Source organism: Euprymna scolopes, chromosome 6 (assembly GCF_053919585.1).
Source record: "Euprymna scolopes isolate OS-2025 chromosome 6, ASM5391958v1, whole genome shotgun sequence".
Lineage (NCBI taxonomy): Eukaryota > Metazoa > Mollusca > Cephalopoda > Sepiida > Sepiolidae > Euprymna > Euprymna scolopes.
Window position 1 is genome coordinate 103,272,109 of NC_136487.1, and position 27,257 is coordinate 103,299,365.

Consider the following 27,257-nt stretch of genomic DNA (forward strand, 5'->3'; position numbering starts at 1 on the left):
AAGAAGGGAAATAAAGGAGGGAAAAAAAAATCACAACGAGTCAGTTGACATGTTTTGCCCTCATCAAAATTGGAATCGAGGGATTTATTTTTTTAGTAATTTGTTTTCCTTAATAATAAAATCTATTTTTAGAGGCTGGTCACGTTCAAACCCAACAAGCAGACCTTTTGCTTACAAAGGGAAGGCTTCCTAAGGCGAACATGAACAGTCTCTAAGATTTTTAGATGATATTCGGAGTGAGCTGGACTCAATACGGAGAAAGAGTCGATGTTGAAGTTCGTTGCACAATCCCGATATTTAATAAAGTGTTCCGTTATAGCGGATCAATATGTGTTGTTTACAGTCGGTAGGTAGGAATGTTCCATTCCTGATTTGGCTCGGTACATATTGTTGTATGCGACTTTGCAATTTTAAAGACATTCGACCTATGTAGTCGGCACCGCAACCACATTTAAATAAATAAATTACATTACTAATATGATGAGGGGGTAGAACATCTTTTTTATTGGAAGCAATTAATGGTTTTGTATTATACACAACACGAACATTTGAAGCAAAATAATATCCTTCAACAGTTGAACTAATTTGTTTGGTGAATTTTTCACTTACTTTCCCCAACCACGGCAATCGAATATAAACCGGACATTTATCCACCATATTGGGTTTTGTTCGTAAAAAATATGCTCTTTTAATGGTGGTTTCAATTACATCTAAAGGATACCCATTATTGGACAAAGCATCTGTAATTGTATTTAATTCCTCATCCAATTTTTCTGGCAAGCAGATCATTAGGGCATGATGTGTTAATGTCCAAATTAAATTATATTTGCGCTTGTTAGGACAGAATGCATCCCAGCATGTATACAGCCCAGTGAATGTTGGTTTGCGATAAATCGATGTAAGGTAACTAGATGTAGTTTTCGTTACCAAAACATTGAGAAACAGAAGGGCGGAATTATCTTCACTTTCATACGTATACTTTAACGCTGGATGCATACTGTCTAGTAACGAGAAAAATTTGTTTGCCTCCGAATTACTATCAAATAGACAAAACGTGTCGTCTACATATCTAAAAGAGACCAATGGTTTTATGGGTCCGGACATTAATTTTTCCTCATGTATGCTGTGTTTATTATATATATTATCTATATCTATGTAAGTATTTGTAATTTTGATTCTATCTATTTTTTATACAAATTATTTCATTACACCCAAGAAATTAATTTTCTGAATCAACAATAGGCACACTGTTCAACATTAAAATGAATGGCATAGTGAAACTTGGAACCCTAGAGTACCGTCCTTTCTAACTGGTAACAATTTTATAATCTGCTACAGATCAAAACACAGCTTTGACAAAACCTAAGCTACAAACCTCATATAAAATATCTGAGAGTCAAAAGCAATCAATCAACTAATGAGAGTAATTGCTAATACTAACTGGGGAGCAAACCGGCAAGTCCTATAATAAAACTCTACCACTCTGATCAAATCTGATCAAAACTAGCCAGAAAGTCCTCTTTAAAAAATTAGAAACCATCAAGCATTCAGACTGACATTAGGAGCTTACATCACCTCTCCAGAAAACAGTTTATATGTGGAAGTCTATGAATGTCCACTTCACCTAAGGTGGAAAAACTTGCACTACAATATTATATATCAAACTTTTCTTAAACCCTACGAACTCAACTTATAATTGTGTCTTCCATCCTGAATACCAAACTCTTTTCAATAGAAACATTTTCAAATAAAATAACATAAAAACTTTTGGATTAAAAATGGAACACTCACTAGAAAACTGCCAAATAGAAAAAAGCAGTATACATAAATCAAAATCTCCTGAACATCCTCCTTGGTCACTAAAACAACCTAGATTCATTCTAAACCTATCAAAATACTCCAAAACTAACACACCCTTCAATCTACATAGACCACCTAAACACACATATATAATGTAGACTCTAAAGAGAAGTGCAACTATCCATAATTAATATCCCCAAAACACCTACAGGCTGAGACTTCATTGATGAAGTCACAGCCATTAATTTAGCTTTAGACCTTACCCTTGAACTTAACTATAAAAATTACATGATACTTTCAGACTCACCATATGTGTTAGCATCACTAAAAATTGTAGAGTTAAATGTAATAAGCAAAGAGGAAAGCTCCCACGTGTGTGCATTATGTGACTATACAACTTACCTTCAAGTGGGATCTGAGAGAAAGATTGAAGATAGCGGTGGTGGATTTATAAGGTGTAGTCTTGTGGAATCACATGAGATCACACCGCCCATTGCACACATATGCAAACGGAATGGAGTCAGTTTTTTTAATAAAATGCCTGTTGGGGAGAACATGTTGAGAGAGAAAGTTGACAGTGACGAATTCTAGCTGAACTTTTGTTTATTTTATTTCTTTACTTATTTTTTTATTTTTTGCTGCCCATTTAACTAATCAGCCCAGACAATATATAAAAGTTATTATTTTAGTAAGCGGATGCGATAATATGGGTCAAGATTATGAAAAAATGATTGTTGAAATTAGTAACATATCCAAGAATTATGAAAAATGATGAAATGTGAGTTGATGGAGTGGTGTGTTTGTAATGAAATAATCAGCCCAGACAATATATCAAAGTTACTTTGTGCATTTTAGATATGTAGATGCCACGTTTTAGTAAGTAGGACTACAGTAATGTTGGTTTCAATTATATAAAAATGATTGTTAAAATTAGTAACGTATCCAAGAATTATGAAAAATGATGAAATGTGAGTTGATTGGTGTGTTTGTAATGAAATAATCAGCCCAGACAATATATCAAAGCTATTATTTAAGTAAGGGAGGGGTGATAATGGGAGTTAAAATTATGAAAAATGAGGGTCGAAATTGGTAACATATCCAAGAATTATGAAACCGGATGAAATGTGAGTTAATGGATTGGTGTGTTTTTAATGAAATAATCAGTTCAGGCAATATATCAAAGTTATTATTTTAGTAAGGAGGGTGGTGATAATGTAGTTTCAAATTATGAAAAATGATTGTCGAAATTAGTAGCATATCAAAAAGTTATGAAGAATGATTAAATGTGAGTAAATGGATTGGTGTGTTTGTAATGAAATAATCAGCCCAGGCAATATATCAAGTGAATGTCAAATATTAGTAACATATCAAAAAATTATGACCTGGATTAAATGAGATGTGTGGAAATATATACTAGTAGAAATTCGACATCGCTCAGGATTGAAAGAGAAGTGTAGAAATATATACTAGTAGAAGGCATGGTGTCATCAGAGATTGAAGGAGATGTGTAGAACTATGTACTAGCAGAATGACCGGTGTCACTCGGGATTGAATCGGATGTGTAAAAATATATACTTGCATAATACCTGGCGTAGTGTGGGATTGCATGAGACGTGTGGAAATATATACTAGCAAAGCCACGGTGTTCCCCAGGATTAAATGAGATATGTGGAAATATATGCTAGCAGAAACCTGGAGTCACCCAGGATTACCTGACACATGTGGAAATATACACTAGCAGAAGATCCAGCATTACCCAATGATATGTGTAGAAATATATACAAGCAGAGCACCCTGCGTCGCCCAGGATTGGATGAGATGTGTGGAAAGATATACTAGCAGAAGGCTCGGCATTGCCCAGGATTAAGTGAGATTTGTGGAACTATATACTAACAGAAGACTGGGATTAAATGGGGTTTGTGGAAATATATACTAGCAGAAAGCCTGGCATCGTCCAGGATTGATTTAGATGTGTAGAAATACATACGAGCAGAAGACCCGGTGTTGCCTAGGATTGAATGAGATATGTGGAAATATATACTAGCAGGGCTGGCATTGCTCAGGATTGAATCAGATGTGTTGTAATATGTATTAATGGAAGAACCAATGTCACCAGGAATTGAATGAGATGTGTGGAAATATATACTAGCAGATGACCTGACGTTGCCCAGGATTAAATGAGGTTTTTGGAATAAAAAATCAGTTCTGTAAATGGCTGAAGAGTATTTGATGTAAAAATTACTTTATTTCATGTCTATATTTAATAGTATTTGGGGTGGGGTATTAAGTCAGTCCCTGAAACGGTTGAAACAGTGTTTTAAAAATTAATTTATTTTTTGTATATTAATTGTTGGTCTACTGTGAAGGTGAACTAAGCCAGTTTCTGTAGGGGATGATCAGTATTTTTCTGAATTCTCAATGTTACCTTTGGCAAATGACGTCACGGTTGTAGTGGTGAGTAGAAAGAAGCATGATTATGTTGCTTTTAAACATGCTCTGGAGTTCTCTAGTAATTACCAAACCTTCACTTTTGAGGTGGGGCTGGAGGGAGAGTGATATTCATTTTGAGGTCACAATGCAATCTCCCACGTCATATTCCAAAAATATAAGATACCTGTGGAATCATATTCCAGAAATGACATCTTTTCTATTACTATTATGTTGTCGGTGGTGGTGCGGTGGGGGGGGGGGGGGGGGGAGAACTACATTAATATTGAAAATTGTAGTAAAGTAGCTTCATCATTTATGTAATTATTTGGAAAACCGGCTGAGTTATGGTCAAGAATTGTAGTAAAGTAGCTTCATGCATTTATGTAATTATTTTAGAAAAGAAAAAGGGTTCATTTTTTCTTCACCAGAAGCCATTTTTCCTATGGCAAGAATTTTCTTCTGCAAAGTTAAATGTCCAAAACCAACTAGCAAATACAGTGTAAGCTTATCGTTATTTCAATAACATCTGGGATTTAAAAAAAAAAGAAAAACACGCTTGACTTTGTCAAGAGAAAAAAAGACAAACCGCAAAAAATAATTATTCGCGTACGTCATTTGTGAAACCTGTAAAGAATCAAGTCCTTTTTTGCAAAAGGCAAAGAGGGTAGAAAAAAAAACAAAAAAAAAAACTAAAAGTTTCCCATACAAATTTGTTGGATATTTAAAGTGACGGATTTTATTTTTGCTATGTAAAAACGCGTGCAAATAAAAAAAATGTTAAACAAATGTTATTTCGCTGGATTGTTTCTAGTAAGACTAGAAATACAGTGTTCAACAAATTAAGTTACAAAAGGACTGCTAAATTGTTTTTCTTCAAACAAAAGAATTGGGAACAAAAACTTGGTTGATTTTCTTTTTTTACTAAGGAATATTTATTTAATACAAGCATAAACTGTAAACTGAATTCGTATCATGGATGCGAAATTCAAAGATTTACTGTTGGGATTGTTCCAATTCCAGGCAGAGAAAAATCTCACGTTGCAAAAGCAGCAAATTCAACAAGTTTAAAGAGAAGAAAGATTTAAACAAGCATTTAAAGAAAAAATGCTTCAACAACAGAAACGCTTCGAGGAAATATTGATGAAAACACAGGAGGAACAAAGAAAAATTCTGAAGGTGACACAGTTAACTAAAGCAGACAATAATCATAAAGCATTTTCTCAAACAGCTGTGTGGGCTGCTATTGAAAATTTCAATTATAATCCAGAAGGTGATGTCACTTTCGTCCAGTACTATAGACGATATGAGAATATTTTTATATCAGATTGTGGTACCTAGTCAGACATGAAAAAAGTTAGGCTTTTGCTAAGGAAATTGGGAACAGCCAAGCATACAAAGTTTGTGAATTTTTGTAGAGTTGAATGTAAGAATCAAAGAGGAAAGCGCCTCCATGTGTGTGTGTCGTGTGGTTATGCAACTTACCATTGGATGGAATCTAAGAGAAAGAGAAAGAGAAATTAAAGATGGTAGCCATGAATTTATAAGGTTGCTGCGGACCAGGATATAAATACCCTAACTCGCTACAAGAAAAAATAATGAAACGAATTGAATGAAGGAAACAAAGAACTCAAATGCGAGAATAAAATAAACATGTCATTTATTTTCGGTTGAGAAATGAGTCTTGGGTGTACACGTGTTCATTCAGCCATTGACGACTACGCGCGTGGAAGGAAAGGGGAATGCAATAGAGAAACGCGAAGTGGCAAGCCGGCCTGTAGAAAGAGAGGGTTAAGCTCAGTAGAGCGTCGCGCACATGTCTGTTTTGATGGACCAAAGCCACAGGGGAGATTGAGTGAGAAAGTCAATCCAGTTCATGGAGAGAGAAAGCGTATTAAGTGTACGTGCGCTTATCCACATTACAGTAGCAGGGAAAGCAACGTTAGAGCAAGCGGTCGGTTCGTCGACTCAACAGGTCGAATGCTGGTCCGGAAGAAAAACGGAAGTTGACAGGTTTTGTTGACTTTTATACTGGAGTTAGTGTTCTGGGTGCGCATGTCTGGTTTTCACTTTAAAGGAAGTGATGTCACAGCTCGGGTGTCTGTATGCGCATGAATGTGAGTGTGTGTATGAGGCTGTGTATATGCGTGCATGTGTGTGTGTGCGTACGTGCGTGCGTACATGTGGGTGTGTATATGTGTGGGAAAACATGTTCGAACAAGGTGTAGTCTCGTGGAACCTCATGCGATCTCATCTTCCACTGCACATGTATGCAAATGGAATGGGGTCAGTTTTCTAATAAAATGTCTGTTGGCAAAGGCAGTGGGGAGAGATGTGCCGGAAGTTAAGAGAAAAAGTTGTCAGTGACGAATTCTAGCTGGACTTTTGCGTATTGTATTTGGTTTATTTTGTTTTCCTGTTTACCAGCCCATTTAACGTCAAGCTATTTCGGCATAATGGGGGACAAATTCGACCTTAAATTAACACCGGAATTCAACGGCTCGACCCCAGTACTTGACTGGGTGGAGAAGGTGGAACTACATAGCCTGTTGTCTAGTGTGAAAAAACAGCTTAGTCCTGAGGAAAAACAGGATTATGAAAGGATCAAGGCGGCATTATACAAGGCGTTCGCTATTGACCCCGCCACTGCTTGGGAGCAATTTGAGGCAAGAAACTTGCATCCCGGTGAAATTGTCAACGTTTATTTGGCCGAGCTGACGAAATTGACAGTGTTGTTTGGTGGGCTGCTTGAGCGGGCCTTGGCATGCAAATTTTTGGCAGGGCTCCCAACCGGAGCAAAGCAACTCCTGCAGGCTAGCTCAAGCATAGCTTCATTGTCCCTTAACGACCTGGTAGACTGGGCCAGGACCGTGATGAAGAATACTTATGAGATGGGAGAACTGGTAGTCGCTGCTGCACAGCGTGCATTAAATGAAGATAGACAGTCCCAGGGGCCCATCCTGCGTGGTGAAGTAATGTGTTATAGGTGCAATGACCAGGGCCACATTGCGAGGAACTGCCGGCGGCAACTGACAGCTATTCGCTGCTACCGATGTAATAAGACTGGTCATATGGCCTCTGTGGCAATTGATGTGCTGTTGGAGAAGAATGGTGCTGCAATTGAGGACACTTGCTGGTTGCGAGCAGCGAGGGACACTGCTCATATCAACCTGGCAGAGCTCGATGCAGTGATAAAAGGTATCAACCTGGCACTCCAGTGGAAAGTCAGGAAATTACGCATACATATTCACTATGCGTGTACCACTGGATATCAGACACACTGACAGGCAAGACTAGGGTGTGCACTAAGGCAGCCAGTGAGATGCTGATCAGACGGAGGTTGGAGACCGTAAAAAAGCTGGTAACAGAGTACAACCTGTCTGTGGATGCGGTACTGGTCACTTCAAATTGCAACCTTGCTGATAGGCTCACTCAGGTGCCACAGAAATAATGACACCATGAAGAAGAAAGTCGAGCCAGTACCACAGTACCATTATGTACCGCCTCTATTAAGGTGGCGGATGAAATCAGGAAGATACACCACCTCAGTGGACACCCCGGAGTGAGACGGACATGTTATTTTGTGCAGTTGTCCAATCCGTCGGTGTCCAAAAGTGCAGTGAAAGCGGTAGTCAGGGAATGCCAAACATGCCAGTCAATGTGTCAGTTATGAAAGGGGGGCCGTCTGAAGAGATCCCCACAGATAATGACACGCCCTTTTGCAGTGGGGAGTTCAGACGTTTCGTAGACGAGTGGAGGATCCAGCTAAGACACAGATGTGGCAACGACACAGCAGAGTGGTGCCATCGAAGCGTAAAGAGGATCGCAGCAAGAAAACAATGCACGATCACAGAGGCGATTTATAGATATAATGCAACTCCAAAGGATGGCATGACTGCTGCAAGCGCACCCACCAATGTGATCCATTGCTATCGAGTGCGCATCAAGGACATTGATCCCCGTCTGCCTGATCGTCAGGAAACCCGAGGACCGTATCAGTTAGGGGACACTGTTTAGGTGAAGCCTCCCAATAATCGATATACTAGCAGCTTTCAAAGAGGGTGAATCACTGGCATCATCAGTGAGCAAGCCGTGCTAGTCAATGGTACTCCACGCCATGTGAAGGATATCCGGCCTGCCCTGAATACGAACCAGTTGGTGAGTAGCAGTGATGGTGAATCGCCCAACGATGACCTGTGGATCCGTCCTATTCCCCGCGATGGTACAACTGTGAACCCCAACGCTGACGTCGATAGTTCCAGCACCCCTTCTGAGAGATCCGATGAAGATGAAGAAGTCCAGCTTGATGGTATGACTGTACACCCTAACGCTGATGCTAATGGTTCCGACACATCTTCTGAAAGCTCCAATGAAGATGAAGTAGTCCAGCCAATCCCCCTTCGTAGGAGTGCCCACAACAAACGACTGCGTCCACCATGCCAAATGTGTGGTCTGGAGACCAGGGGGGAGTGTAGAGTTGAATGTAATAATCAAAGAGGAAAGCGCTCGTGTGTGTGTGTGTGTGTCTCGTGCAGTCTTACAACTTACTTTAGAATGGGATCTGAGAGAAAGAGAAATTAAAGATGGCAGCCATGGATTTATAAGGTGTAGTCTCGTGGAAACTCATGCGATCTCATCTTCCACTGCACATGTATGCAACTGGAATGGGGTCAGTTTTCTGATAAAATGTCTGTTGGCAGAGGCAGTGGGGAGAGACGTGTTGGAAGTTGAGAGAGAAAGTTGTCAGTGATGAATTCTAGCTGGACTTTTGCGTATTGTATTTGGTTTATTTTGTTTTCCTGTTTACCAGCCCATTTAACGTCAATTTTATTCTCCCAAAAAAGACCAGTGAGTAGAGCTTCTAAGAAACAATTATGCTACTTACAGAACTGTTTTCTGCAAAAACGTCTCTTTTCCATAGGCGATATAAATGTATGAATGTTACTAGAAGAGAGGAAGACGACTACACTACTTATGCAAATATAGTGAACAAGCATTGCAACGATTTTAAACTGGAGGAATTATCAGCAGATAATTTTAAATATTTAATATTTGTGCAAGGGCTGATCTTAAATAAAGATGCTGAAATCAGGTGTCATGTTTTAAACAAACTCGAAAACAAACCAAATTTAAAACTGTAAAACTTAGTGGAGACTGAACGGTTTATTGCATTGAAACAAGACAGTTGTGACATAGAGGAAAGAGGAGTGTCGCATATTAAAAAGATCCATCAAAAGAAAAATCCGACTTCACACACCTGAGGGGGCGGCATTTTGAGAGGGTAAGAATAGAAAGTAGAAAAAATAAATAAAAATAAACAAAAGTTAACAAAAAATATGAAATTTTATACCAAAAAGGTTGTAAAAAATCGGAATTTTGGGGGGTATCGGAATCAGAACAAATGTGTCCCTATTTTCTGAGTGTCAGGGGAGGGGGGCGGCATGGGGGTGGCATGAGGGCGGCATTTTGAGATGGTAAAAGGAGAAAATCAAAAAAATGCTAACAAAAAATCTGAAATTTTATATCGAAAAGGTTGGAAAAAATGGGAACTTTTGTAGTTATTGGAATCGCAAAAAGGTGTCCCTATTTTGCGAGTGGCATATGCCAGGGGGCAGCATTTTGAGAGAGTAAAAATAGAAAGTAGAATAAATAAATAAAAATAAACAAAAGCTAACAAAAAATATGAAATTTTATAATAAAAAGGTTGTAAAAAATCGGAATTTTGGGGGGTATCGGAATCAGAAAAAATGTGTCCCTATTTTCTGAGCGTCGGGGGGGGCATGGGGGTTGCATTTTGAGATGGTAAAAGGGGAAAATCGAAAAAAATGCTAACAAATTCATACTTAAAGGGGAACTTTCATATAAATTTTTATCGAATAGGTGCGAAAAGAAAGTTGGATATTTGGGTGTATATACACCGACATCAAAGAGGAAATAACATTAGATGCGAAAGTTTGAATTCATTAATTTTATTACTGTCCAATTCATGAGGCTAAGACTTTGAAAGTATCAAACGTTTGTTTTTGTAGCATACTTTTTATAACTCCTTGTAAACTTTACAATTGCTAGCTGGAGGATCGGACAAAATCACCCCGGGCAACCCCCGCCATCTACTTAAAACAAAAGGAAAACAGATAAAATCTCAAATGAATAAAAAATATTAAAAATCAGTTTTCATATTTTAAATTGAATTTAGGAAAATTAGATACCGTAGAACTAATTTTCGCAAGGTATGAAAATTAAGCAACTACAGAATAAATGTTAACTTAATAATAATGGACCGGTTTTCCTACCTAGAAAAAAAAAATGGACGAATTTTCCGGGCACCCAAATGTCGAGGGGGGGGGCGGCAAATTTTACTACCGCCCCGGGCAGCAAAAGGTCTAGCTACGCCACTGATAGTGGGTCTGACATTTCCAGTACAGACATAGAAGAGGCTTGGGAGACCCACTATGATTAAATCACATAAAATGGCGAGAAGTGTCAGTGGCGAAAAAATTACCTTTGAAGGAGTATTATTGACGAATACTTTTTTCCAGAACAGGGCCGAAAAAGCAAGAACTTTTGTCATGCGAAAATCAAACAACCTCTTTGGAATTGATCTGTTCAAAAAGTTTAGACTATGGGGTCTGCCTTTAAGCTCATTTTGCCAAAAGGTTGAGGATTCGAATGTGGTGGCGGAAAAACTTAAGAGGGAGTTAAAAGAGAATTTCCCAGATGTATTTTCAGGCAGTTTGGGAAGGTGTACAAAAGTGGTAGCAAAATTTGACGTAAAAGTAAATGAACAGCCAGTGTTCAGAAAGAAAAGAAATGTTCCATACGCTATAAAACAGATAGACGGTGAATTAGAAAGACTCGAAAACATGGGTTTCATCGGAAAAATTGATTAGAGTGAGTGAGCTGCACCAACGGTTTACATCAAAAAGAAGAGTAAGGAGATTCGGGTTTGCGCCGACTTCGTGACAGGCTTAAATATCAAGATTACAAGATCACCATTATCCTCGGCCAAGCCCTGAAGAGATATTTGTAAAACTGAGTGGAAGGAAATATCTTTCTAAAATCGACCTCAGTGATGCGTACTTATAAGCTCCAGTCGATGAGGAGTGTTCAAAGCTGCTATGTATTAATACCCATAAGGGATTGTACAAGTTTAACAGACTTCCTTTTGGTATCAAAGTCGCCCTTGCGATTTTTTAGCAAATTATGGACATTATGTTAAATGGGTTGGATTTCGCAGTAGGGTACCTGGATGATGTGTTAATCAAAAGCGCTAACAAAGAACAACACAAAGGATCCAGGATTATGGATTTAAAGTAAAACAGGAAAAATGTACATTTTTCATGGAGAAAATAAAATACTTGGGGCAAACCATCGATAAACATGGAAGAAGGCCGGATCCAGATAAATCGAGTGCAATAAAGAATATGCCTACTCCAGAAAATATTGCGTCTCTACAAAGTTTCTTAGGTTTGGCAAATTACTACAATGTATTTGTGCCAAATATGCATAAACTAAGGTCGCCTTTAAATGAACTGTTAAAGAAAGACCAAAAATGGGTCTAGACACAGGAGTGTGAAGAAGCATTTTGGGAAATTAAAGAGACATTTGATTTGTTTCTGGCACATTATAATCCCAAGCGTGAAATTATAGTTGCAAGCGATGATGGCATAGGAGCATGCATTTTACACAAAATGGATGATGGAAAAGTGAAACCCATAGCACATTCATCCCGATCAGTGTTGCCAGCCAAAAAGAACTACTCACAAATTGAAAAAAAGGCGCTAAGCATTATATTCGTGGTAAAGAAATTTTATCGTTTCCTGCACAGTAGGCAATTTCTGTTACAAACAGACCACAAACCATTATCAACGATTTCCGGATCGAAAAAAGGACTACCACAACATATGGCAAATAGACTCCAAAGATGGGATACTATACTTCTGAATTACAATTTTCAAATGGAGTATGTACCATCTAAAGAATTTGGTCATGCAGACGGGTTATCGAGGTTAATACCTAAGCAGACAGAGGATATGGTAATAGCAGCCATTCAAGTGGAAGTTGAAGTAAAAAATACATTATGTGACACAATAAGAGAACTTCCAGTAACGCTTGATGAGATTAAGAGTAAGGCAGAGGTGAACGAATTTATTATACATACAAAAGAAAGGATCAACAATAGTGAACTGGATGAAGAAATTTATTCAATTTGCGATAATGTCCTGTTATATAGCGACAGGGTCATAATTCCTGTGACATTACAAAAAAGAATGCTCAAGGAATTCCATGTAGGACATCCAGGTATATCAAGAATGAAAAGCCTTATGCGCTCTTTCATTTATTAGCCAAACATGGATAAGGATATAGAAGAAAAAATCAGGGAGTGTAGAGGATGTGCATTAGCTTTCGAAAAACAAATAAGCTACATGGTCTACATGATTAAGGGACCAGACTTCATGCATAAACGTCACACTAACCAAATTCGGAAAAGATACTCGAACAGTGAGGTGACCAGATCGCCCAAGGAGAACATCATGGACACAGTGTTTAATACATTTCAGGTGCCCATACCAAAGACAGCTCCAGAGAACAGAAGATCAAACAGAAAACGGAAATCAACAGAATTGATTAGGGTGAACCCAAAACAAAAACATTATTAATCACAGACGAGATATTTTCAAAAGGGAGTGTTATAGACAACTCCCCAGACATTATCTCCTTTTAGATAACCAAAGTTAAACAACATTGAGCCTGGCCAGTATCAGATTAGTAGGGAATACTAAATGCTTTGTGTAGATTACCAAAGTTAAGCGACATTATCCGGTTAGTATGAGATGGATGACTATTTGGGAATACCAAATGCTTTATGTTGATCACCAAAGTTAAGCAACATTGAGTGGGGTCAGTATCAGACGGGTAACAATTTGTAAGTAGCAAGTGCTTTATGTAGATTACAAAAATTATGAAACAATATAAGAGGAGTCAGCATTTTTGAATACCAAGTGTTTATGTAGATCACCAAAGTTAAGCAACATTGTCCTTGGTCAGTTTGCTTTGGATCCGTTTGCTACATGGAAGCAGATTGCAGCTCGTCATCTCCAACCAAATTGTGTTTTCAGTGTACGGGAAACTGACTGGCCATTTCCTTTTTTTATTTTATTTTACTTTTGTTAGTTTGAAGAGATCAAGGGGCTCCTTCCTGGGGCTAACACTTGATTCTATTATAATTTAAATTTATACCCAAGGGCTCTTTTAAGAATAGACACTCTTCCCTTTATGGCTGCTATCTGTATTTCCTTACAGCTTGGTTTTCCAGGGATTGCTTCTAAGTATTTTGGAAGGTTCTTTTTTATTAGGCCAGTTGCTCCTGTCACAACTGGTATGATGTTTATTTCTTTCCCAGTGTGTGGCTGGTTGTGTGTCACCACAGCATTTGTGAAACGAAGGGCAAATATGATCACAACTGGATGGGATGATGAAGTGTGAGACCTTTTCTAGCACGGATGATCAAAGACATTTGTTTGAGAGTAGCCCAGGAAGATCCAGTAAAAGGTGACTGGTGCATCTGTGGAGAAGAAGTCACAGTATGGGTGGATGCCAGTTCTATTGCTACAGGCGTGGTTGTGGAAAGCAACGGTTCTATGACGGAGGACGCAAGCTGGCTCCGCACAGTGCATGAAGACAAACACATAAATTTAGCTGAGCTTGATGAACTAACAATCGACATGAGGCTTGTCAAGTCTCACGATAACAGAGCTGACCAACTTACTCGAGTACTACAGCGATAGATGAGATCCGTAAGGCAATAGAACCCAGAGAACTTGTGTGTGCTGTGGCCACAGAACATGAACACGACTCTCAGATCCAGACAATTCATCAATCCAATGGACATCCCAGTGTGAAAAGGACATGGTACTTTGTAAAGTTGGTCAATCCAACAATAACTTAAACTCAAGTGCGATCGGTGGTTGGGGATTGTAAAAAATGCCAATCCATAGATCCAGCTCCGGTGCATTGGAAGCCAGGTAGACTTAACGTCACGGACACTTGGAGTAGGGTTGCTATGGATATAACCCATTTCGGTACTCAGGTGTACTTGACATTGATAGATTGTGATCCCAGCCGTTTTGCCATTTGGAGGCAGTTGTACCAACAGGATCCGGCTAGTGTCATTAAGGAGTTGCAGAGTATATTCTGCGAAAGGGGGCCGCCGACCGAATTGATCACAGATAATGGTGCAGCGTTTTGCAGAAAAACAATTGCTGATTTTACTCAAATGTGGGGCGTGCACATTCGATTTTGGTGTGCCCATGTACCTTCCAGAAACGGTATAATCAAGCGATCCCATCGCACTATAAAGCGTATTGCGGCAAGAACAGGGTGCACGATTTGGGAGGCCGTATACTGGTACAACGTCATGCCTGAAGATGACAAGACAGCTATGACAGCTCCTGCGAATATGCTATACAATTATAGGATCCGTATCAAAGGTATCGATGAAGTGAGAGTGCCTGAAACCACAGTGGCTAATCCGTACAAGGAAGGGGATGCGGTTTGGGTGAAGAATCCGTGGGGAAGATGCACAACGCAATTCGGAACAGGAACAGTGACAAAAATAAATAGTCAACACTCAATATGAGTTGATGGAACACCATGCCACATAAAAGATGTGCGTCCAGCATGCCGACATGACAATGAACTCAATTCATCAGATGACGAAGACCCACTGCTGTACAAATGGCCAGATGATGGAACCTCTTCAGAATATGATGACAGAAGCTCTTCAGAAGATGATGAGGATCCAGAGCAGGACGAGTTTAATGATCCGGCAAACGAAGGCACCACTGAGGAAGCTGAATCTGTACCATTAAGGCGAAGTATCTAGACGAAACAGCCTGCCCAGCATTGTCATATGTGTGATCTCGAGATCAGGGATGAGTGTGACGAGCATGCGCAAAAGCGCAAAAAAAGTATGAGTTGTGCGTGCCTGCGTCGGGGAGCGAACCTGGGACCGTAAGATTACAAAGAAAAACGTTTGTGAGCGATACTCGCATTACAGCGACAATTGGGTTCACCCAACGGCTATAAAAAGTCAAGCCGAAACAAAGATTTTTTGGTCGGTCGACGGTTGAAAAGAACTTGCTTGTGAAGAGTGCAACGTTTGCAAGAAGACAGAAGTCGAAAGAACTGATTCGTTCAACTTTGAAAAGAATTTCTGGCGTGTATATCGCTTAACACAAATTACTCAGCTTTCTCCTCCCTCGTACTGCAACATATGTAATGAGTGATTTTTTGGAAATACCAAATGTTTTATGTAGATCAACAATGTTAGGCAACATTGAGCCTGGTCAGTATAAAACTATTTGTGAATAGCAAGCGCTTTATGTAGATCACAAAAGTTTGGCAATACTGTGCTTGGTTAGTATCAGATAGGTGACTATTTGACAATACCAAATGTGTTATGTAGATCACCAAAGTTAAGCAACATAAAGCCTTGTAAGTATAACATAGATGACCATTTGTGAATACAAAGTGCTTTATGTAGATCACTAAAGTTAAGCAACATCTTGCTTGGTCAGTATCATTTGGTGTCCAGTAGAGAATACCAAATGCATTATGTAGATCACCAAAGTTAAGCGACATTGAGACTGGTAAGTATGGGATGGGTAACCATTTGTAAATACCAAGTGCTTCATGTAGATCACCAAAGTTAAGCAACAGTGTGCCTGGTCAGTGTAAGATGGATGACTATTTGAAATACCAAATTCTTTAAGTAGATCACCAAAGTTAAGCAACATTGAGCTTGGTCATTATCAGATGGGTGATTACTTGGGAATACAAAATGCTTTTTGTAGATCACTCAAATTAAGCAACATTGTAGCTTGGTGATGATCAGATGCATGACTGCTTGGGAATACCGAATATATTCTGTTCATCACAAAAGTTAAGCAACATTGAGCCAGGTCAATATCATATGAGTGACAATTTGTGAATACCAAGTGCTTTATGTAGATCACAAAAGTTAGGCAATATGTGCTAAGTCAGTATCAGATTATTTGAGAATACCAAATGTGTTATGTAGATCACAAAATTTAAGCAACATAAAGCCTGGTCAGTATAACATGAGTTGCCATTTGTGAATATGAAGTGCTTTATGTAGAATATCAAAGTTAAGCAACATCATGCCTGGTCACTATCAGATGGGTTTCCAGTAGTGAATACCAAATGCTCTATGTATATCACCAAAGTTAAGTGACATTGAAACTGGTCAGTATCATAATTGTAAATACCAAGTGCTTCAATTAGATCACCAAAGTTAAGCAATATCGTGCTGGTCAGTATCAGATGGGTGACTACTTGGGAATACCAAATGCTTTATGTAGATCACCCAAGATAAGCAATATTGATGTACTCCCAAGTAGTCACCCATCTGATAATCACCAAGCTCAATGTTGCTTAACTTGAGTGATCTACATACAGGATTTTGTATTCCCAAGTAGTCACACATCTCGGATGTGTGACTACTTGGGAATACAAAATGTATTCTATTGATCACCAAAGTTAAGCAACATTGAGCTGGGTCAGTATCATATGGGCAATGATTTGTGAATACCAAGTGCTTTATGTAGATTAAAAAAGTTAAGCTACATTGTACCCAGTCAGTATATTTGCTTCATGTATATGTTGAAAGTTAAGCAACATTGTGCCTGGTCAGTATCAGATGGGTGATAATTTGTGAATATCAAATGCTTTATGTAGATCACCAAAGTTAGGCAACATTGTATGAGATAGGTAACCATTTGTGAATATGAAGTGCTCTATCTTGATCACTAAAGTTAAGTAATACTGTGCTTGGTCAGTATCAGATAGGTGACTATTTGGGAATGCTAAATGTTTCATGTAGATCACCAAAGTTAAGCAACATTGAGGTTGGTCCTTATCAGATGGGTTACCATTTGTAAAAACCAAGTGCTTTATGTAGATCACCAAGGTTAAGCAACATTGAGACTGGTCAGTATCAGATGGGTGAACATTTTTGAATACCATGTGCATAAATGTAGATCAGAAATGTTTAATAACATTGTGCTATGTCAGTATCGGATGGGTTACTATTTTTGAATACCAGGCGCTTTATGTAGATCACCAAAGTTTAGCAACATTAAGCCTGGTCATTATAAGATGGGTGACTACTTGGGAATACTAAATGCTTTATGTAGATCACTAGGATAAGCAACATGGTGGTTGATCAGTATCAGATGGGTGACTATTTTTGAATACTAAATTCTTTATGTAGGTCACCAAAGTTAAGCAATATTGAGCCTGGTCAGTATTAGATTGGTGACCATTTGGGAATACCAGGCGCTTTATGTAGATTACCAAAGTTAATCAACATTGCACATGGTCAGTATTAAATGGCTGACCATTTGAGAATAGCATGTGCATTATGTAGATCACCAAAGATAAGCCACATTACATCTGGTTAATATTAGATGGGTGACTATTTTAGAAAACCAAGTTCTTTATGCTTATGTAGATCAAAGTTTGTCAGTATCAGATGAGTGACCATTTTGGAATAGCAAATTTTTTATGTAGATCACCAAAGTTAAGCAATATTGATCTTGATCAGTATCATATTGGTGACTATTTGGAAATATCAGAGGCTTTGTGTAGATCTCTGATTTAAGCAACATTGCGCGTGGTTAGTTTCAGATGGATTTGGGAATACCAGGTGTTGCCTAATCGTTGACTGTGATTATTAATTAATATATTAATTTTGATAATTTGCTGCGTCATCTTCTGGAAATGGCATGATTTCTTAAAAACTTCTGGTGTGGGCATTTAGGAGGGAAAGAAACACAACATTATTGAAATTCATGCTCAATGGCTACCTTATCTTTAACCTTGTCAATGTTTTTATGTATTAATTTCGAAAACCTGCTGAATCATCTTTCATTTCTCTAAAATCATAATGTTAGTTATTGGATGGAGGGAGAAACAGTAATGTCTAATTATATTGTAAAGCCAGAGTTGCCTTTCATGTATATTTTTAACAGTAGCAGGAATATGAAGTCAGTTCCGGAAATTGCTGAAACAGTTTATGATCTCAAAATTACTTTATTTCATGTATATTTTTAACAATGTGTGTAGGGGGGGGGTTAATAAAGTAAATCGCAGAAATGCCTGAAAGTGTACGATCTCAAAATTATTTTAATTAATATATATTGTTGGTGTTTTGTGAAGGTGAATTGAGCCAGTTTCTTTTGGGGGTGATCCATATGTTTTTGAATTTTCAATGACGTCTTTTTTCCAAAAAATTTTGTTGTCATTTATAAGGAAAGGAAAATAAAACAGAGTAATTGGGAATTTTATAATGAAGGAAGGGTTGTCTCATCACTAACCGTGTCAATGTATTTATGTATTAATTTGAAATTCCTGCTGAGACATCTTCCAAAAATGACATAATTTTCTTAAAATTATAGTGTCAATAATGTGGAAGGAAAGAAACAGTAATGCTGCAATTTATGGTGAAGCAAGGGTTGGCTAATCATTAACCAAGACAATGTATCAATTTGGAAATTCTAAAGATCCATCTTCTAAAAATGACTTCATTTTTTTTATATTATGGTTGCCTTGGAGGGAAGAGTAATTATTTCATATATGTTGTAAAATACCTGTCGAGAGTATGTTAAATTGTTGCATATATGTATTTAAATTACCCGTCCGATGGTAAGTAAAATTGTTATAAATGTTTTCTAAAGTTACCGTGAATTTGTAAATGAGAAAATGGAAATAAATTCAACATCATTATGTTTTGAAAACAAATAAATAAATACTGCTTTTTCTCATTAATCTATATAAATAAAATTGTAAAATGTATGTTTGTTCATAATCGATAATCTAAATAACCATTGGACATATTGCTTCGACATTTTGGTATAGTATTTTCATCGTACCCATGCATGTTTTATATATCTCTTTTTAATTATAACATTAGACTTAATTTTTATTTAATAAATTAGGTGGTTTTCTTTATAATGATGCTTCCATTTTATTATATGAGGAAATATTACCACCCACCGGTAATTCACAAATCACATGACATCACTAAAAGGAAGTTTCAGTCAACATCAGTATATCACTTAATGTAAACAGAATTTGTTTACAGTTCAGGTATATTAGAAATGTTTCACAAATTTTAAATGGGTAAAATTTAATTATGTGATTATTGAAAATGTAATCATGTGATTAAAATTTAAATTAACGTGTGGTCGCTTTCCTGTCAATTATTCATCGAAAATGGATATTAGCAGCAAAGCGACGATTGTGAATCATTTTTACTATTCAGGAAATTAAAGATTTTAAATGGAATTTGACGTATATTTGTTCAGTGACTATCACCTAAATTATTTAGGAATGTAGAGCCAAACCTAAATATTAATTTACTTAAAAAATAAAATTAATATACACTAAGTTATAGCAAGTTTCATCGTGAAACCACCACAATCTTCTATATCTACTTACGTTATATTAGAAACTAAGCAACCCTTAAAAATCTTTAAATATTGAATTTTTGGTATTTAAAAAAAAAAATTGCAGAATCTGGTAGCTGAGTGTCAAATCAATAATAATCTGCTGAAAATATTGAAAAAACAAAAAGAACCTCTCCCATATGGGCAATAATTTTCTGTGTTTCCCTTGAGTGTTTCCAAAAAGGAGGATCGATTTACTAGAACTTTGTATTAGAAACGTAGTGCCCCTTGAATTTCTTGTGTTTTGGTTAAATTTGTTAGTTTGCAATCGCTAATAACCCGCTTCAAAAATTGAAAAACAAAAACGAAATTAAAAAGAATGGTACTCTTGCAGAATTTGACCTGAATCCTTGGGATTTTCCATCAATTATGGTTAGGGCTTGACCAGCAAATCACCGGATGAAGCCAAGCGTTGTTTAAATGCTGAAACACTAATCAACATTTTTTTTGGTTTTTGTATACAAAAATGTAATTTTTTAATTATTTCTTGGACAATGGGGGTATTTTTTCTGCTTATTTTTATAACATTATAAACGTTTCTGCACTTTAACTTAACAATTTACGGTTTTCATAAAAAGCATTCATCTTTTCTTATAAAAAAAATGCCAATTTTTTTTAAAAAAAGCAAAAACTAAGTTTTCTTGAAAAAAACTTTCACCTAACAATTTCTGGTAAAAATAAATTCATCTTTTCTTGGAAAAAACCCCAACTTTTGTTGATAAAAAAATTGCAAAATATATATACATATATATATATATATATATATATATATATACGTTTTATTTTTTTTTTACTGTATCTTTCTGTTCAGTTACATTATTGTTTCAGCTACCCGGCCGTTTTTTGGGCCGTCTGTAGCTTCCTCAGACTTTTACAGAAATGTTTGTTGTTATGGAGTGAAAGAGTGGACAGGGGAAGGGTGCAAGAAGAGCGGGGGGGGGGAAGAGAACAAGGGGAAAGGTGGGAGAGGGTGCTTGGTATGTCGGTAATGTTTTAGTTTTAGAGTTTAAGGAACTTGTGGGGGAGGGTCTGGGAAGTTAATTTCTGGTGTGGCTGAGGGCATAGGGATACATGGAGGGGGAAGAGGAATATGTGGGGGTAGGAGGGGGGATTACTTTAAAATTTGAGTCTTAATGTTAAAGTTTTTGGTGTCTTGTTGGTGAGATGATTTCTTGATAAGTATGTCTTGACCTGTTGGGTGTTCGCTTAGGTTGGAGATGGGGGGGGGGGGCTATGATTCGGTTTATTTATTTAGTTTTTATTAGTTGTTAATTATTTGGAGAGGGTTAGCTAGCGGCCACGCGCGCGAGCACACACATGCACACGTACAAACATATATACTTAAAGAAACGTTCACATGTACATATACATCTAATTTAATAATGAGTATCTTTACAATTATATAAATGCAACTTTGTCTGTGTGTGGGGGGGGGGGAGTTCATTCCTTATAGACTCCGAAACAGCTGAACAGATTTTCTTTAAAATTTACAGAACTTTAGTCTATATAAGCCTGGGAGTGATTTTAGTTAAGTTTTGTCTGAAAATACCCCTGATAATTACCGATAATCAAAACCGTTATTTTAATTTATCATCGGTAAAGCCATTTTTTCCATGTCGTCCCCTAGCAACAATGATAAAACAACGGACCATGAAAATTCTACTGTGGGTAAGTTGATAGCGGGTTTTTTGTGTTTTTTTTGCATGATGTGTTCCTGTAGGTTCAAACTCTGCATGTAAATTTCTTAATTTTTTTTCATTAACTGCAAAGAATTTTATAAAATTTGAAAATTTACATGTTTGTTTTGTTTTTTTGTTTTTTCATGCCATGGTCTGTAAGTTCAAACCCCGCACATAAATTTCTTAATGTTTTTTTTTCGTTAATTGGAAAGAAGTTAATATAAAATAATTTCATAACAGAAACAGTAGGTTCTATAGAGTGCAATGTAGAATAACATATATTTTGGACTAAGTTACTGTATATGAAGCTTCTTTCCGGGCGATTTCATGGATTTCAATGACAACAGTTGACCTTTCTGCTCTAAACCCACATTCCACCACTGGGTAAACTCTCTCTGCAAGTGACTAGAGTCTGTTCATTACTACAAAGACTTTTCCAACAACACTAAGCAGAGAGATGCCGCGATTACCTAAAGCATTGTAATGTTGACGTTGTGCATGTCTTGCGGAACCGAACCCTCCTCCCAGCACTGGAGCAGAAATTTATAGAGACCATCAAGGAGAATTGTATTTTTGCCGGCCTTGATGATTTCAAATGGAATGTCATCCCCACCTGGAGCTTTACCGCTAGCAAGGATGCCAATGGCTTCAGTGAGTTCATCAGGGGAGGGAGAATTATCCAGCTCATCCATGGCTGGCAGGGGTGGGATGCCTTCAATTGCTATGTTAGTGATGATATTCTCGCACGAGTATAGCTGCTGATAGTATTCAGCCCATTTCTCCATTTGCTTTCCGCAGTTTGTGATGATATTGCCTGATTCTGATTTCAGTGGTGTAGTCTTAACCATACTTGGACCAAAGGCCACCTTCAGTCCCACATACATCCCACGAATGTTTCCGCAGTCAGCAAAGCTGGATGCTGCTACATAGGTTCCATCAGTATTTGTTGGCACAGTATCTGGCAGTCTTCTGGGCCTTCCTGGGTGCAGCGAGTGTCTTCTCAGTGCAGTACATTTAGATGAAATAACTGGTTCCCACTTCAAACCAGTCTGGATTCTTCTTTTGCTTACCAAAGGTGTCCATAGCAGAGTTGTAGATGGCCTCACGAATGTGTCCTCATCTCTCTTCCGCCGTATTTGTTGGACAGTCTTTTAAGGCATCCTGGAGTGAGTCTGCAAAGCATGCACATACGTTGGGAAAGGAGGTGAAGGCTATATTTATGCGGGGTCATCCTTTTTGCTTTGTGGATTCTCTTAGGTGTGATACAGACTTCAGCTGCAACTAGTGTGTGGTCAGTATCGCAGTCTGCACTGTGGTAGCTGTGAGTATTCTGGGTGCAATTCAGCAAGTTTATTCTGGTGATGACAAAATCCAATTAATGCCAATGATGGGACCGGGGGTGCCGCCAGGACACTCTGTGATATGGTTTTGCTTAGAAGAATGTGTTTGTGATGCATAAGTCATTGAATGACACAGCTCGAGGAGTCTCTGTCCATTTTCTTTCATCTTGCTGATGCCAAAATGACCGATTTAACGAGGCCAAGAGTCACAGTTGGCTCTGATACAGGCATTGAAATCACCGAGGAGGTATAGTTTATTTGAAGCAGAAATTGTCTTTATGGTCCTTTCTAGCTCCTCGTAAAACTCTTCCTTTACCTCAGCACTAGAGTTGAGAGTGGGAGCGTAGATACTCAGGATTTTCACTGGACCTAATTTGCTGGAGAGACGCATAAGGAGAATTATATATATATATATATATATATATATATATATATATATATATATATATATAACTACTTCATTTACTCACATAAAATTAATATACGAAAGTATAGATTTATGCGTAAACTTTAAGTATTTACTTCAAAAGTGCTCAATACGTAGGTAGAGCTAGTTGGTAATTTATAAAATATATATGGCGATTAAGCTACACTGAATATTCGGCGTTTCATCCACTCTAGGATTCCTCAGACTTATGCGCATAAGCCTGAGGAATCCTAGAGTGGATGAAACGCTGAATATTCAGTGTAGCTTAATCGCCATATATATTTTATAAATTACTATATATATATATATATATATATATATACAGTGATGATCATATTTATTGGCACGGTAAAATAAAACTTAAATTTTGTCTAATAAATTCTAAAAAAGGGATTAAATTAAAGAAAATAACAAAGTATATTATGTATTTTTAACTGGCCTTTCCGATGCAGCAATCGGATTTTAGAAAGAATAAATAACAAAGGAACAACAAACATAATTGCAAAAAACCCTTGTTCAAAATTATTGGCACGGCTTTGTTTTTCTTTTAGTATCAGTATAATATCAATCAATTTCCGGTTTACATGCTTTCTGAACTTTTTTATAGCCATATTATGCTTGTTTAACGCTAATTCAGTGAATAATTTTTTTCAGATAATTTTTAGATAGCGATTTATTTAAACTATTATAAGTGACTAAATTATAATTTTCAATCGCCATGGTTAAAACTAAGGAACACAGCGAAGACGTCAGGAAGCTTGTTGTAGCATGCCATACCAATGGGGAGGGCTATGATAAGATTTCAAAGAAGCTAAACCTTCCCAAATCCACTGTTAGAGCCATAATAAACAAGTTCAAATCGCAAGGCCACGTTATGAGTTTAGAGGGTAGAGGGAGAAAAAGGATTCTTTCCCCAAGAGATGAACGGAAAATTGTTCGACAAGTAAAACAAAACCCAAGGATCTCTGTTGGGGAGATTGTTGATGAACAGAGCACCTCTGGAGTGAATGTATCTCGACATACAGTTGGTAGAGTTTTGAAGAGAGCTGGTTTAAAAGCATGTCGTCCGAGAAAGACTCCCTTATTGAAGCTTATGCACCTGAAAGCAAGGCTAGCCTTTGCAAAACGTCATATTGATAAAGATGTTGCATTCTGGAAATGTGTTCTATGGACTGACGAAACGAAAATAGAGTTATTTGGCCATAATAAAGTGTCTTATATTTACAGAAAATCTGGCGAAGCTTTCCTGCCTAAGAACACCATACCCACAGTGAAGCACGGTGGAGGCAGTTTGATGTTTTGGGGATCCTTTGCTGCCTCTGGACCAGGGCGACTTGTTAAGGTCACAGGTAGCATAAAAAAGGAAGATTGTTAAAATATTGGATGAAAACCTGAAAGACTCTGCTAAAGAGCTCTCACTTGGTCGTCGTTGGTGGTTCATGCAAGATAATGACCCAAAGCATTCGGCTAAACTGACTAAGAAATGGCTTGAGGACAATCATATTAATGTTTTGGAGTGGCCATCACAAAGCCCAGACCTTAATCCAATTGAAAATTTATGGAGAACATTAAAATTGAGGGTAATGCAAAGGAAGCCTAAGAATCTTATTCAATTGGAGGATTATTGTCAGGAAGAGTGGGCTAAAATTACTACTGAAGAGTGCAACAACTTGGTTGTAAACTATGAAAAGCGACTGAGGAAGGTAATCAAGGCCAAAGGCTATACAATTGATTATTAAATAAATCGTGCCAATAATTTTGAACAAGGGTTTTTTGCAATTATGTTTGTTGTTCCTTTGTTATTTATTTTTTCTAAAATCCGATTGCTGCATTGGAAAGGCCAGTTAAAAATACATAATATACTTTGTTATTTTCTTTAATTTAATCCCTTTTTTAGAATTTATTAGACAAAATTTAACTTTTATTTTACCGTGCCAATAAATATGATCATCACTGTATATATATATATATATATATATATATCTTTTATTTTTTTATGTAAATATAGTCATATCTTGCTATGATGTGCAGACTGTTCCAATCATTATTGATCTCATCAGACAAGAAAAAATTTGGAAAATTAAAAAAAGATTTAAGAATTTTTTATAATTTTAGAGGAGAAAATATTTCCCCATGTCTAATGTATAGCATGGTTTAAAGTTCTTATGATATTAAGTTGGAAGGCAAAAACTTTTACAGCTATTATTCATTAAGAGAAGGACAGGAGAGGGGTTAAAAGTTTGTTGGTGGGGAGGATGTATGAAAGATTAGAGGGAGTTAGAAGAAAGAGAGTGAAAGAGAAAAAGATTTAGAAGGAGGGGGTTTGTGTAGTCATTTAAAGAGAGAAGAAAGGAAGAACAAAAGACAGGTAGTACAAATGAATACAAATGCCAATGAGGATGTCGGAAAACAATATTTCAGACAATTTGAAATTAGATAGATAGTGGAGCAGTTCATCGAAATTAGGCCATACTGCCTGTCTCAAATCATTCAATTTTTTATTTTTAGAATCTTACAACTTTTTTTTTTTTTAAATCAGATCTACCTTTTTAAGGGGTCAATTTAAGCTGTATTTTTTATACACTTTCTAGTTATATCAAATCAAATTTTTTAAATTTGTATCTTAATAAATTCATACATTTATTTATGAAATTTATCTGATAGTATTTATTTTAACATTTAGTTTGTTTATATATATATATATATATATATATATATATATATATATTTTACATACACATATAAGCATATATGCACATATGCTTTAAATTTTTTTTTTATTATTTTTTTTTTTTAATTATATGAAAGGTGGGGATCCCAATTTACATAATTTTCCAGGGGGTTTCCAAAATTTCACCTAAAATCACTTGTGATTTCGTTAGTTTGGTAATCTTTTCTAAATAAAATCCTATAGTGTTTTTGAGAATCTAATTTATCTTTATAAAACTATGCCATTTATTCAGTATCTTTGTGTCAATTTGAGAGATTTATTTGTTAAATTGTATTCTTGGGGATCTTCAGGGAGTTGAGTATTGTCCCAATATATGCTAGGGAATAAAATTAGTTAACTACTGAGATCCATATTGAGTATGAAAAATTTGATTGAGCACTATCAACGACCCTTGATGATTCTAATCTTTTGAATATTTTTAAGCTGGAATAATATATATATATATATATATATATATATATATATATATATATATATATATATATATATAGAGAGAGAGAGAGAGAGAGAGAGATACAATTTGATGATTTTGGTTGTTTTACTTCTTAAAAGTGCTAATCTTACTAACAAGAGTGAGTCAAAGTTTCATCCATTTTTCTTTGATTCATTGATAAGAATTATTAATAAAAACGCCTGGACTTACTTTGGTGTAAAGCTGGACATTTCATTCACCCAATATTTGCAGAAGAGCTTTTGTCCATCCACATTGATTAGCAGATTTCGCTCTTTTTTCAGTTTGTTCTTTTCTGACAATTGTTCATCCTTCCCCAACATCGAATCATTCTTCTCATTATTAATGGAACCTTCAGACGTCATTTTTCAACAATTCTTTCTGAAATGAAAATAACATTTTTTTTTCTGAATCAAGATAACCATTTTTGTTATAGTGAATCTACCAGAAGCATTTCTATGTCTGCTTCTGACCACCTATGACCGCCAGTGCTGGGCACATTTTTTCACTTAAAATGGTGTCCGACTGTGATGTCTGCAATTTTATGGCGTTATATTTTGTTATATTTTGGATTCATTTATAAAAACAGTTTTTATTCTCACAATAAAACTAAAGGGACAAACTTTTTGAAGCATTGTTTTAAAATAGCAGTTGATTAATTGCTGTTACAGTTGGTTACTATTTTGGATGAAAACCTGCAGATTTACCCCTACCTGGTTTAATAAGTTTGCAAAGTTAATTTAGTTTGGTTTGTATTATATTAGGTACATTCAAAATGAACGGCCGATCTTCAAAATGTATAAACATTTTAACCCCTTCTTTCATTTAAAAATTCATTAAAATTCAGGAAATCAACCAATTTTTATGAAATT

General features: G+C 36.7%; 1 protein-coding gene across 4 annotated transcripts in view; it reads right to left on the minus strand.

The window, feature by feature from the left end:
- LOC145277827 (monoglyceride lipase-like) overlaps positions 1–27,257 on the minus strand; it is a 610,056-nt gene that overhangs the window by 394,261 nt on the left and 188,538 nt on the right. For all 4 annotated transcript variants that reach the window (XM_080129733.1, XM_080129734.1, XM_080129735.1 and 1 more), the window contains one exon: positions 26,578–26,766. In XM_080129733.1, coding sequence (XP_079985859.1) covers positions 26,578–26,750 — 173 coding nt within the window. In that variant the 5' untranslated portion in view covers positions 26,751–26,766. The remainder of the gene's footprint in view (positions 1–26,577; positions 26,767–27,257) is intronic.